This window comes from Amphibalanus amphitrite, unplaced genomic scaffold, assembly GCF_019059575.1.
Source record: "Amphibalanus amphitrite isolate SeventyFive unplaced genomic scaffold, NRLGWU_Aamphi_draft 000337F_arrow, whole genome shotgun sequence".
In the NCBI taxonomy this organism is placed as follows: Eukaryota; Metazoa; Arthropoda; class Thecostraca; order Balanomorpha; family Balanidae; genus Amphibalanus; species Amphibalanus amphitrite.
The window spans coordinates 62,743-76,722 of record NW_024881832.1 but is presented as its reverse complement, the minus strand read 5'-3'; the positions used below and the strand labels follow the sequence as shown (position 1 = coordinate 76,722).

General features: G+C 48.3%; 1 protein-coding gene and 1 long non-coding RNA gene across 3 annotated transcripts; both read left to right on the top strand.

The window, feature by feature from the left end:
- The first annotated feature begins 14 nt into the window (after window positions 1–14).
- On the top strand, window positions 15–6,492 carry LOC122388854 (60S acidic ribosomal protein P0-like). 2 transcript variants are annotated; one of them, XM_043380328.1, is made up of 4 exons: window positions 15–212; window positions 5,012–5,359; window positions 5,611–5,757; window positions 5,892–6,492. In XM_043380328.1, exons 2-4 carry the CDS (start codon window positions 5,042–5,044, stop codon window positions 6,363–6,365), a joined length of 939 nt encoding a protein of 312 aa, XP_043236263.1. In that variant the 5' UTR covers window positions 15–212; window positions 5,012–5,041; the 3' UTR covers window positions 6,366–6,492. The 2 variants fall into 2 exon arrangements, with proteins under 2 accessions (XP_043236263.1, XP_043236264.1); XM_043380329.1 differs by lacking the exon at window positions 15–212 and adding an exon at window positions 222–288.
- A 389-nt stretch (window positions 6,493–6,881) lies between these two features.
- Window positions 6,882–7,956, top strand: LOC122388855. The gene is made up of 4 exons (XR_006257878.1): window positions 6,882–7,066; window positions 7,285–7,335; window positions 7,519–7,587; window positions 7,810–7,956. It is a non-coding gene; the product is annotated as an uncharacterized LOC122388855 (long non-coding RNA).
- Window positions 7,957–13,980: the final 6,024 nt, after the last annotated feature.

Below are 13,980 nucleotides of genomic sequence, written 5' to 3'. Positions count from 1 at the left end.
GTTTGTTTTGAAAATGGATAGAAGGAATATTGGAAACAAAATTTATCTTTAAGTCATTCAAATTAGAAAAGCTATATTTTTGAAGAATAGCCCGTAGCCCATACCCTGTTTAGCCATCTGGCCATCCTCTGGCGATACACGATGAAAGTTTAATACTCACTACTGGCACCATTTCCTTTTCCGCTGCCACTTCGTCGTGTGTGGTGTTCCTGGTGAGCTGCGCGTTTAATGTATTCGTCTCCCAACACTAGAACCCTACATCCTGTTTTCTCATGTGTTTTGAAAGGGGTACGACTTACGGGTTCCCCTTGCCTGGTCTCGACGTGGGTAGTTGAAAATATCGAACATTTCCAACAGGTTCATGTTCATCTTGATCTAAGACAAGACCCTGATTTGGGCCTTCGGTACTGCACTGCTTTGCCACAAGCAATTTTAATAAGGTGGCAAAGTACTAAAATGAGCAACATGATTGAATATTGTAGAAGAATAACCTCATGCTCACTATCTTACCTTACCTTACCTTACCTTTCGGTAACGGGATTTTTTTAGGCTGTAAGGCCTGTAGGACCCGATCTTGGCGAGCTCCTGGTGTCAAGCATAGCTCAGTCTGTGTTGTATATGGTAAACGTGATTGACGACCAGTGCGCATCGAGTCTTGCCTTGAAGACGTTCAGGGATGGTGCACAGGCAACCTCAGCTGGCAGCCTGTTCCAGTCATTTATCACCCGGGAAGCGAAGGCATTTCTCCGAGCGCGGGATGCAGCCGGAAACTTCATGAGCTTCAACGAGTGGCCTCTTGTAGTAGCGTTTCCCGGCTTGAAGAAACCGCCTGCCTCAATGTCCATACCACTGTGCAGGAGTTGATACGTTGCTATCACATCACCTCTTCTGCGCATGTAGTAGAGGGACGGGAGGTTCAAGCAACGCAGGCGTTCTTCGTACGGTTTGCCGCGGATGTTGGTAACCAGCCGAGTGGCTCTTCTCTGCACGCGCTCGACCAGACGCTGGTCGTGTCTGTTGAAAGGGCCCCATATTAGGTTGCCGTATTCGAGGTGAGGACGTACCAGCGTCTTGTAAAGTAATGGGAGCGTGGTCTCGTCAAGGAGAGCAAACGTTCGTCAGATGACTGCTAGGATCTGGGTCGCTTTAGCCACAGCAGAGGCCGCGTGCTCTCGGAACTTCAGTTCGGAGTCGATTTGTACTCCGAGGTCTTTCTCGATAGTGCAGCTGGCTAAAGGGGCGCAGTCAAAGGTGAACTCAAATTCGCAGTTTGAGTGGCCGATGTGGAGGACCTTGCACTTGCCTTTGTTCAAGGGCATCAGCCAGGTGTTTGACCACCTAGCGATTTCATTCAGATCAGCCTGGAGGCGGTCAGCGTCGGCTCTGGTTCGGACCCCAGCGTAAAGCTTGGTGTCATCGGCAAACATCTTGATGTCACACTGGATCCGGTCCGGCAGGTCATTGACGTAGATGAGGAACAGCAGAGGGCCGAGTACTGAGCCCTGAGGGACTCCGCTGGTCACATCCGACCACTCTGAGTGTCTACCCTCGAGTATCACCTGCTGTTTCCTACCCGTCAAGAATGACCTAATCCAGGCTAAGAGCTTGCCAGTGAAGCCATAGGCCTCTAACTTGACCAAGTCTCTGGTGGGGGACCGAATCAAAGGCCTTTTGGAAGTCAAGGTAGATAGCGTCCACGGGTTTTCCATCGTCCAGATCTCTTGTCCATGAGTCCAACACTTCCAGCAGCTGAGTCACGCATGATCTCTTAGGGCGGAAACCGTGTTGGTGGCTGGAGATCAAACCGTGATCGGACAGATGGGCCATCATCTGGTCGCGTATCAAGGACTCTAAGACTTTGCATGGCACTGACGTGAGGCTTACCGGCCGATAGTTGCCTGGGAGCCTTTTATCCCCCTTTTTGAAGATAGGTACGACCCGGGCCTCAGACCACTCCGCGGGTAGCATGCCACTGTCGAGCGAACAGCGGAACAGATGCGTCATTGGGATTGCTATTGCGTGACGGGCTCCTCGCAGGATGCATGGGTGGAGGTCATCGGGTCCTGGGGCACCAGACGCCTTGAGGGCACCAAGCTTGCGTGCAACTGCCTCCCTCGTGATTTGAACGTCCGCTAATGTCGCAGGGACTTCTGGTGACCCTGGAACCGGTAGAGCAGTGACCTCCTCGTGTGTAAACACACTGGCGAAGAACGTATTGAATATTCTTGCCTTTTCTGCGGGTGAGCTCTGCGGTACTCCCGCACATATATAGTTCAGCAGGTCCGTTATGTCTCCAATCCTTGCTTTCGTCTTGAGCCTGCTGTTGCTGTATCGCCAGAATGCCTTGGGGTTCATCTTGATGTCTGAGACTATACGTGCTTCGAATACTCTGCGGAGCCGTCGTGTTTCCTTCCGAAGCTTGTTTCGGTAGATGCGGAATCTGGCTAAGTCGATCGGGTCCCCTGATGCGGAGCACTTTTTCCACAGCGCATTTTTCAGCTTTCTCAGTTTTAATGCATGACTGGTCATGTAGATGTTCTTTCGGTGCCTACGATTCGAACGCTCTGGGATGCATTTACCAATCATGTCTGTCAGTTTTTCATTGAATAGGGCGTACCCTGACTTGATTCCGACCGAGTTCAGTATGCTCCAGTCAAAGTCAGAGATCAGGGTGCTCAGTTTCTCAAAGTCTGCCCTGTTATAGTTCAGCCTTCTTTCCTTGTGATCGATAGGTGTGGTATAACATGCTAGCATGAACTGGAGCATGACGTGATCACTCTTTCCAAGACCAGGTAGATACTGAAGGTTGCTCAACATCCCTTCTTCATTTGTCAGGACCAGGTCAAGAACGTTTGGGGTCGTGCCTTCCCTGAATCGAGTTGGCTGGGTGATGTGCTGGAGCCTGGAACAACAGACAGTCCTGTACAACATCCAAGAACTTATCCTAAGAACTATCCTTTAACAATCCAAAATTAGCCTAAAATGAATCAGTCGGGGAAACTGGTAAAATCTGCTATTTTTAGCAGTCTGCTATTTTTAACAGAAATCTGTTAAAAATGGGTACGCATGTGACGTCATCGTACCCAAATATAGCAGATTTGGGTACGGCCCCATACAAAAGCAGATCTGCACCCTAATTGAAGCAAATGCGCATCAAATGCCTGGCAGATTCATGATGAGAATAGTGCTGAGAGTGATCTCTGCTATTTTTGTTCAGATCCGACTATTTTCAAATTCATTATTTGAAAATAGTCTGATCTGTGTGTGATCTGTGTGTGCTCAAATGGTAAGTGCAAGCCATGGACCAGTCGCCTTTCGGGACCCACACGGTCGCGGTTGCTTTCGCCGCTCGCGCTAGTCGAGATGCAAAGTTTATAGTCACACAAAAGGGTCTCTGAAAGGGTCTCGAAATGCTTAGCGCTAGACGGGACTAACCCACCCGGAGAATAAAACACTGGGACCAGAAAGCGGCCTTATTTCCAGCACTGCAGGAAACTCATCCTGCACTCGCTTTTCTTTCTCACTTTTGAGTTCTTGGGTTTTTTTTCCTCTTGAAGATGATGCTGGAGCCGGCCCCTTCTTTGACGGCCCAGGCTCCAGCTCTTGGCTAGTTTGTTGTTTCACGGCTCCGGGCAAAATGTGCCTGCTCCGGCGGCTTCGGCTCCAGTTCCGGCTGGGCACTCCTGGGTCAGGTCATTCACGTGACCTAACTATCGTAAGTCAATGGGGAAAATGAAAACAGCTATTTTGGTGCCGGGAACAATCTCTAAACTTTATCAAGCGCACGGAATCGTGATTTCATTCCTTGCAAGGTCCGATGCTTAACTTTTGCATTGTTGAGCTTGCGTGATGTCATTTATGACGTCACTAGGGTCATCAGAGTTTTTCGCCAACAACTCATGATCAAATTGAGCTAGCAACTCGGGAAAGCCACCAATAGACTCGGAAGACCTGCCGAATCGAATGATATGCGATTTGACTTTCTTCGGCCAACTTGTAACCTGGGGGCTCTGACCTTGACGAGGACCTCACCCAAACAAAAGGCATACCGTTCGACGCGCCTGAGCGAGGCGAACGCTATGATGCCAAAACTGGGCGCTGCGACCGTTTTTTTTTGTGAAGTTATCAAAAACCGAACCGTGCCGTGGGCCACTTGACCTGACCTCAGAGATCACCCGTAGACCTGAGACCTTATTATCAGACACCAGTCGCTGCGTCTCGTAACGACGCACACGCTCGTTTTCTCCGCGACACTCTAGCTCCATCAGGGGCGAAACGTTGAGGGGTCGTATCCCCCCCCCTTCGGCAGGCGTGCATGTAGAGAACCAATAGCTCTGACGAGGGCTAAATGAATACCTAAGCCATAGTTTAGGAAGATTTGTTGGTTGTAGCATGTAATGACGTCACTTTATGACGTCGCAGTGACGTCATAAAGTGTCGTTTTGTGATGTGGAGAGTTTCTGATGCCACTGTACTAAAAAAAAAAAACTAGGATAAATGAACGAAACAGCACTTGCTGTCATCCTGACACATCTAAGTACACTTTTAACCAGTTCCTGACCAGTGGTTCCTGACCAGTGATCAGTCCTTTCTATTCAGTATTCAGTCCCACATATCGGATATAACGTGAGGAAACTCAGACGCAAATCTGTAATTGGATTTCTGATGTCACTGCTGTCATTGCAACTAGGATGACACCTGATTTGGGCGTGACCTCGGCTAGCTATTCAGGAATGTGTGTTCAGCTTTGCTTCTCTATCTCTTCGCATTGCGACGATATCGTCTGAGAAGTAAAGGGGGTGGTACAACTAAAAGCTAAATATCTCAAAAACAAGTAAATAATTTTCGATGAAATTTGACATATTTTTTGTTTTTGTTTTTTTTTTAAGCACGGTACATCACTCTTATGCCAATTTATCAACGTTTTTGAAGTTGGGGAACTGGGAGGGTCCCAGTAACTTTTATGGTATTTAGCTGAATCTCTGATTAATTGCTTTTTTTTCTTTTTCAGTCCTTAAAACGTGATCCTTGATCCAGCAAGATGGTCAGGGAGGACAGGAGAAAGTGGAAGGAGAACTACTTCAGCAAGCTCTCTGCTTGTCTAGATGAATATCCCAAGTGCTTCATTGTGGGCGCAGACAATGTCGGCTCAAAGCAGATGCAGCAGATCCGCATCGCTCTGCGTGGTACCGCCACTGTGGTCATGGGCAAAAACACCATGATGCGCAAGGTCATCCGCGGCAAGCTGGACTCCAACCCTCACCTGGAGAAGCTTCTCCCTCACATCGTGGAGAACGTCGGCTTCGTCTTCACCAAGGAAGACCTGAGTGAAGTTCGTGAGAAGCTTCTCAGCAACAAGGTAGGCTACAGCAACAACACTTATTCTATATAGTCCTTCATTGAATTGCATCAGAAATGAATGTGAATGCATGATTCATGAATGCAGAGTTGTGACCACAGTCTGAAGTTGGGAATTACATGCCAGAGCCAGAAATGGCAGAACCCACTGGCATGCCCTCTGTTGCAGACACTGGATCTGTGTCTGATTCGTGGGTGTAATTACGATGCTTCATGTGTTCGATTGGCTCGTGACGATTGGACACTTTTTAGGTGAAAGCTCCGGCTCGTGTTGGAGCGATCGCGCCCCTGGACGTCGTCGTGCCCGCCCAGAACACCGGCCTGGGTCCCGAGAAGACCTCGTTCTTCCAGGCCCTGTCTATCGCCACCAAGATCTCCAAGGGTACCATTGAAATCATCGTAAGTTCCGAATTGGTCTGCTTTACTTGCAAATTTATGACTATCTTTGTTTCTGGTTTTCTGGTTGTAAAGTTAATGATAAAATTGCTTCTGTTCCGCTAACGGCAACCGAATCACCACCATCCCGTTTTCAGAACGACGTGAACCTGATCAATGAGGGCGACAAGGTGGGCAACTCCGAGGCGACCCTGCTCAACATGCTGGGCATCTCTCCGTTCTCGTACGGACTGGTGGTGAAGAAGGTATACGACTCGGGCACCGTCTTCGACCCGAAGGTGCTCGACCTTACCGACGACGACCTGATCGCTGCCTTCGTGAAGGGCGTGCGCAATGTGGCCGCTGTGTCGCTGACCATCGGCGTGCCCACGGCCGCCTCCGTGCCGCACAGCATCATCAACGGCTTCAAGGACCTGCTGGCCATCGCCGCCGAGACCGACATCACCTTCAAGGAGGCTGAGAAGGTCAAGGAGTACCTGGCCGACCCCAGCAAGTTCGCGGTGGCCGCTGCCCCTGTGGCCGCCGAGACCAAGGAGGCCGCCGCTCCGGCCAAGGTCGAGGAGCCCGAGGAGTCTGAGGACGACGACATGGGCTTCGGCCTGTTCGACTAAGTCGAATCGCTTCCGAGACGGCATGGTCTGCGCCCGATGTCAGTACTTGGGACGGGACCTTCGGCTCGCATATCTGGTGACCATACCGGCCGCAGCTGAGGTTCTAATATATTGACATCGTGTATAATTCAGTGTTTGCTTGGGATATTGGGATTGGGAAGGTTAGGTCTACGTCTTCAGCATTCTGGTCGTTGATGCCATGAGCGGTAAGTGTAATACAAATGCTTCTAATCGTTTCATTTATGGCAATTTTTGACTGTTTGATTTCGCGTGCTGCATCTGATGTGTTGCCGTGTGTGTCTGTATTTGTGACAAGCTTCGTTTTCTGTGCTAGAAAAGTGGTTGTTCGCGGCGTATTTGTTGCGCCAACGCTGACAGCATCAAATCGTGTGATTATTTCTACAGGCGATGTTGACAATGTGATGATTTCAGGTGATGTAACTACTAACAACCAAGTCCTCTGGATCGCACTGGCAGGTGCGTACGACTTAAAAACGCTAACGCGCCGGTATCGAGCTTTTAAATGATGATATCACTTAGAATATATGACTGCTGTGATATGTCTTTATGTTCCCTTGGCTGTCTGACTGAGTGTGTCCTACCTGTGAATACGTCGTAAGGGGTTGGCCTTGACGTAATGATGTTATCTTTCAGTGGACGACGACCGATCTGGGAATCAACCTTCCGGCTGTCTACTACAGGTGAGACCCTTCCGTTGCTTATTGATTTATTATTTGTGTTGTGTGATGAACTTTCAGCCTTTGTCCTAGGTTGGGAATCACACGTCGGAGCCAGAAATGGCTGAACCCACCGGCGTGCCCACTGCTGTCGATATTGGCTTCTGTCTGACTGTCCCTTTGAAAAATGACTTTGATGTGACTACCTGACGGAATATTGACGGCTTATTTCTGGTCCCCAGGCTAATTAGCTACAAGTTCGGGACAGCGTTTACGAGCTCTGGATGGTTCAGGTACGTGTCGCTCTGCCGTGCCCATTGTGCTGCTTTATTCAGGATTGGTGATCATGATGATAAATATTATTTGGATGAGATTTGTGATTATACCACAGTTTCCCTTGGCTGTCTGAGAATAAAGCATGTCCATTTGAGGTAATAAGTATTATTCGGTGTCTCATACTGGTGTTTTGATTACAGGTATCGCCCATCTTCTAGAAGTGTACGGCGGCCGTTTTCAAGCATCTCTTCCGACGTGAATGATGCAAGGTGGGTTCTGGTTCCGTGGAGCGTTTTCTTTTAAAAGTTTTCATGATGAAAGTTTGCTAAACGTCCGAGGTTGGGAGTTCCACGCCAGAGCCAGCAATGGCAGAACCCACTGGTGTGCCCACTGCTGTCGATTTCTGGCCGCGTCTGACTGTTTCTCTCGACGATATACGGTGTGATGTCGCGCGGCAGTGTGCTGAGACTCGTTCGCCTCTCCCCCCGCAGGTAACACCCAGTCAGAGGAGTCTGGCCGGCCTATCCCGACCGCCATCGGTCTGCTTGGAGGGCGCAGCGAGGTTAGCCGGTGACAAGTGACTTTCAAAGGACAAGTGCGTTGGATGACGAATAAAAAGCTTTACTCAATGCTCCAAATATCGTCTTTTTTCATACCCATTTGCGTCCCGACTCCTGTATAAACCTCCGCCGTGGCGGCAGTCCAGTCTTTAGGCGAGGGGGGGGGGGCGCGTGCCCCCTGGCTCCTTTATTATGGGGCCCCAATCGGATCGGTTTCAGGGTCAACGCTAGCCTCGCTGGGTCTCCATAACGTCCTTCAGAGCATCCCGAAGGCTCCCAGCTCCCCCACTAAATTCTAAAGTGACTGCGTGCCTCATACCAGCTGTCCGACGAAGCAGTTCAAGTTCGTAACACCTCGGGTCGACTTGTGACTTGAGCTTAAAGGGACCCTCCCACCTTAAAAAAAGTTAATGAATTGGCACGAAAGTGATGTCGCTCGGTTCAGAAAGAGCGAAAACGAGTATCTACCAAATTTCATCGAAAAATATTCACCGGTTTTCAAGATATTAGACTTTTACTTTTGTTTACTTTTTGGGATCTCCGCTGTTCCTAGCGACTTTATTTGAAAGTGCGGCATTTGTTGCGCGCAAAGCAGCATATACCACCGCGTGCTACCAAACGTTTTAGTAAAAGATTTAAAAATCGTTAGATCTCCGCTGACGTCACAAATTCTAAGGGGGCATACCAATGCACTAGCCCCTTAGAATCCGAAAACTGCAAGTTTGAAATTCCATATCTCCGAATTAAAGCATTTGTCGATGTTGTGAGTGCCCAAACCGGTATTTGCAGGCCATGGCCACCAATTTGGCTATCTCAACTCAAAACTAATGTTAAGGTGGGAGTGTCCCTTTAACAGAGAAGCTGCCGCAGGGAATGGAATAGGATGCGTTGCTTAACTCTCGCGGGCCCAGGGGGCGCCCCCCCCCCCCCGGCGAATATTGGCGATCCTGGGCCACGTGGCGATACGCGGAAGGCGGCGTTCGAAAGAGCGCCAAAAATGATGATGGTCATTTGTTTTTTTGTCTGATCAAAGGTCGGGTCACCAGAGGTTATTGATTGAAGGCTCGTCGATTTTTAGGTCGAATGTCGACAATTTCCAAGAAGCCAACGCATAACTCGGGAACCAATAGAGCTACATCGCCGCGGAAAAGCGCGATGGATAAGCGCACCCCAGTGGCGGTCTCAGCCAACTTCGCCCTAGTGTGGGGGGGGGGGGGGAGCATATGTTACCACCCACCTCTAACTCAAAAACTAAGAGGGCTAGAAAGATGCGGTAAAAAGCAATCGATAGCTCTCAATGCGTACGTTTTAAAGTATACAGGTCATTTTCATCTTAGGGCAATATTGGGGTCACTGGAGGTCATCAAAGGTCAAAATTTGCCAAATGTATTTCTCAGAAAACATGCATTTATCTCAGAAACTATGATAGCTAGAAAAACGCATGAAAAAGCAATCGATAGCTTTTGAACTCTTCTTTTGATAGTCATCATCAAAATTGACCTCAGGTCAACGGTTTAGCCTCCAGAGGGCAAAAACTCCGAAAATAGCTGTTTTTACGAAATGTGTTTTTCGACAATAACTTTTGACTAAAAAAAAGCCACAACATTTCTATTGCCAGAATCGTGTTCCTCTCGACGAGACGCGTCGAATGAACTATAATTTGACCTTGAAAGGTCAACTTGAAAATTTGACCTCAGGTCAAGGTCATGACCTGACCGGAAAAGGTCATGTTGCATATCATTCGATGCGTCTCGGCAAGACAAACACAATGAGGCCATCCCCAGCGTCCTTCCTACCTCTTTCCAATCGAGAGTTATTGGCAAAAATCTGTTTGTAGCCTCAAATGACCTCGGATGACCTTTCTAGAGGCTATCAGCAAAAAACACACCTTGGTCGTCACGGGTGGTCCAAATCGTTGTGATTCTGAAATATTTGGACTGTTCCTATGCGTACACACAGATTTAGAGGCATTTTCATTTTTCTCCATTGCCTTATAATGGTAAGGTCACGCCACTGACCTGACCTTAGGTCACGGATATAAAAAATCCGAGATATACAAATTGTAGGCGCCCATAACATCATGCAATCCACCAAGTTTGAAACCTTTCTGTCAAACACTGCAGGCTGGACATGATTGCAAACTTTTTTAGGCTTGATCAGTTAACTTGACCTGGTGACCTGACCTGACATGACCTTGGGTCAAAAATTTCACACATTGTCCAAAATTGATGTACAAAAAGCTACCCCAAGCGGCGCTGCGCGCCGCGGTTTTTTATTTACACGCTAAAAACGCGACAGAGTGGCAACATATGCCCCCCCCCCCCCCCACTGGGGCGAAGGTTAACGCTCTTTCTGGATATGGCTCTCAGATTTGACCGAGCGTCAACGGTTTTGCCGAAGTTATTTTCTGCAATAACTTTTGGCTGGAGCCTACCAGCATCGTCTTCCTCTCGTCAAGACGCATCAAATGATCTTTAATTTGACCGAAGGTCACCTTGAAAATTTGATCTTAGGTCAAGGTCATGACCTGACCGGAAAGGTCGTGCTGCATATCAGTCGATCCGTGTCATCGAGCTGAACACATCTAAGGCGTTTTCATCGCTCTGGCATGCCTCTATCAAAAGTTATTCGCGAAAAACTGTTGGCATTCGTGACCTGAAATGAACTCTGGGGCTTTAACGGGGGTCACGGGTACCATTTTTTTAATGTTCAGTATATAAAAGTTGCTTGTAATTCAGTGTTTTAGAGCATTTGTAATGGCTTTCGTCCAAAAGAGGCGCCTTTCAATTTTCTTCCTATTGACTTATGGTGAAGTCGCAAAATTGATCTTACCTTAGGTCACGAATATCAAAGTTGCTCTAAGTTTCAAAGCGATCGGTCACTCTGTGTAGCTATGATCCAGACATTGAAGCTTTTTATGAGGTGAGGTCACCTAGTGTCCTGACCCTAAATGACCTTGGTCTGAAATTTTCACTGGGGCTGTCTTGATGAACATATGTACAGGGTGTTCCAAAAAAAGTGAGCCCCCAAACTTATATTGCTTTTATCTCCGAAACCCTGTGTCTTACGATAATGAGAGACCCCTTGTTGGAAAGAACGGTCAATTTCGGTTCTAGTAGGCTACCTAGTGTGGTTCTGAATGATCACGTATTACACCGAGAACGACCAGAACAAAATGTGTTGCGAGATCGAGTGAAACTTGGCGACAGAGGTCGATAAAATCTCTGACCATCTGACCCTAGTCAGAGAAAAATAAGCGAGCGAAAATCACATAAAGAAGAAAATATCATGGAAGAAATTCTAAGATTAGCAAAGCCAACATTGTTACATCCATACACCTATGTCATCGACTAACAACAGCACGAGTAACAAATTAGTGATGACAGTTCTCTACCATTTCTCCACTTTCTCCATAGTCAGAGCTGGTCTGATCCGGTCAGAAGCAACTCTGTGCCTATTAGGTCGGTTTCCCTACCAATTCATAACCAAATATCGCTCTTATTGGCAGTCGGAGAAAGTGGTGTTTTTGTCGACCGCTTTGTTTTCTTCAGCTGCCAAACTCTTGAGACAAGAGAAAAATAGTTGAGATTTATCAATAATAGTCGCTAATTCTTGCGATGTTTATTGCGAATCTGAAGGAATTTCTTCAAATACAAGGAAAAGTCTCAATAACGGGAAATAGCCACCTTAGCGGCAAAGACGCTAAGGCAGGGGTCGGCAACCTTTTTTGGATGGGGGCCTTATATGTGATTTGGAAGCAACCGGCGGGCCGGAGCATGGTCACAATTTGTTACAATCACGCGCAGGAGCAACGGACCGGAACACAATGTTAGTTACTGATGCCAGCCGCGGGCCGGATCCGGCCCGCGGGCCGTAGGTTGCCGACCCCTGCTAAGGGCCCGACAGCGACGCGCGGTGAGGGAGGGAGGGAGTGGGTAGGGGGACTAGGAAAAAGGGGAGATGAGACGCGGGGCAGGAGGGCAGGAGCCAGGAGGCCGGCGCTGGCCGCGGGGAAGGTAGGGGTTGGGGGGGGGGGGACTCGCAGGAGCAAAACACACCTGGGTTTCAGTCGGCAGAGGACTGCGTGCGCGTATTGTATTGTATTGTATTGTATTGTATTTTACATCATTGGCACTCATCTGTGGCGAATAATCGGCGATACCTTGGCAACAAGTCGGCGCACGCAGCGATATGTCGGCGCCGACTCGGCGACTGTTTGGTGATTAGGTATATTCGTTTATCACAAGTTCGGAGAACGGCCACGAAATTTTCATTTTTCATGAAAAATTTGTGGCGGTCGTGACGAGCCGTAAAAGTCGCGCGGTGGACACCGAATGGTCTGCGAAATGCCAAGACCGGGGAAGAAAGATCCCGAATCGGTCCGCGACATAGGATGGCCTGCATATTCGTGCACATTCGTGTACCAAAATTTAGCAGTGTAACAAGAGCTTATGACTGCCGTATACCAGTGTTTTGGGTTGCGTGGATAGGTATCCAAATTCATCATTTCTCACAATCGCGAAGAAAAGCCTGGAGAAAATTGGCAGGTAGTCGGAGAAACTCCATGAATTTTGTCGGCCTCTGCTTGGCGACGGCGGTATGCCCCGCCTAACTATTATTGCTTTTATCTCCAAAACCGTATGTCCTACGATAATGAAAGACCCCTTGTTGGAAAGAACGGTCAATTTCGGTTCTAGTAGGCTACCTAGTGTGGCTCTGAATGATTACGTATTACACCGAGAACGACCAGAACAAAATGTGTTGCGAGATCGGGTGAAACACGGCGACGGCGGTAAACGTGTATTGCTGACGGCAACGCACGACCGATATTGGAGTGGTCAAAATACTGGTTGAACTAGGTCATCCATTCAGTCTTCATTTTTTTATGATAAAAGTTCACGCGCGAAGAATGAATAAAAGCACGTGAACTGAAATATGCAGTCAGATGTGAAGAAATTTTAACCATATCCGTTACCCCTAAATATTTCACTAAGAATTTGGTATTGAATTGTGCTTTTCACAATGCTGGTCGTGTTGTGCAAGCTATGTAACAGAATTACGACCTATCTGGATGGAATTTGATAGCTCTTTCTAATGAGCGTCTTTCCAAAGCTGTAGGATACACGGTTGCGGAGATACAGTCGATCTTAGTTAGGGGGCTCACTTTTTAGAATTGATGTACAGGGTGTAACGAAATTATCCGGACATCTATTTTTTCGCCATATCTGCTCGCACAGTTTCTCTTTTAATGTCAGAAGCTGGAAAATTGGATGAATGCATACCTCTGGTATCTGCTCTCAACTCAGCAGTGACCTGACCTTGCGAAATGACTCTTGCTCTGAGTAAGAGTCGAGTCGCCGACGGGTTCATTTGATAGTTTTCGTTTAAGGCAGTGGAGAGAAAGGAGTACAGTCTCTCGTTTCGTAGTAAGGCTACGTGTTGGTGGCATGGTGGCATGAGCCAGAAGCTGGTCTGTCAGCAGCTGGACATCAGCAGCAGCCAGTAGCACATCTGCCTGAGGCGTAATAAGCTGGGACTTGGTGGCAGACTCAGCCCGGCCTCGATCGCAAAAGGCGCCCTTTGCCAAGTGGTGAGGAGAGTTGTCAAGATAGCGACAAGAAACGGCACCAATTAATCCGCATACTGACTCGAATTCTTACCAAGGTAGATAATAAGAGGTCCCACATCATGATTCACCGTTACCCGCCCTTTAGCTTGGTTTTACTGCCCTTCAAACTGGAAAAGACAATGAAATTGACGGGAAAACAACCAGTCCACCACCTTTGGCTTCAGGCCAGGGCGTGTCCACTGGTCGAAGGAAGACACGAATGAGGTGACCTGGTCGGATGGGAAGCTGTTCGAGCTGCGATACCCGTTGAACCGTCAAATCGGCCATGTGTGGGCTGCCAGCAACTCGAATATGCCGGCCGTCGCCGGCGTCAAACATCCGGCCAAAATCCAGACCTGGAGCATGTTCAGCTGCTGTGTAATATTCAAGCTGTTCATGACGACACAGAAAACCACTATCAGTGACGAGTATTACCGGCGCAACATCCTGGCTAGCGATTGGTTGGAGCCACTCAACCAGACGGCACAGGATGG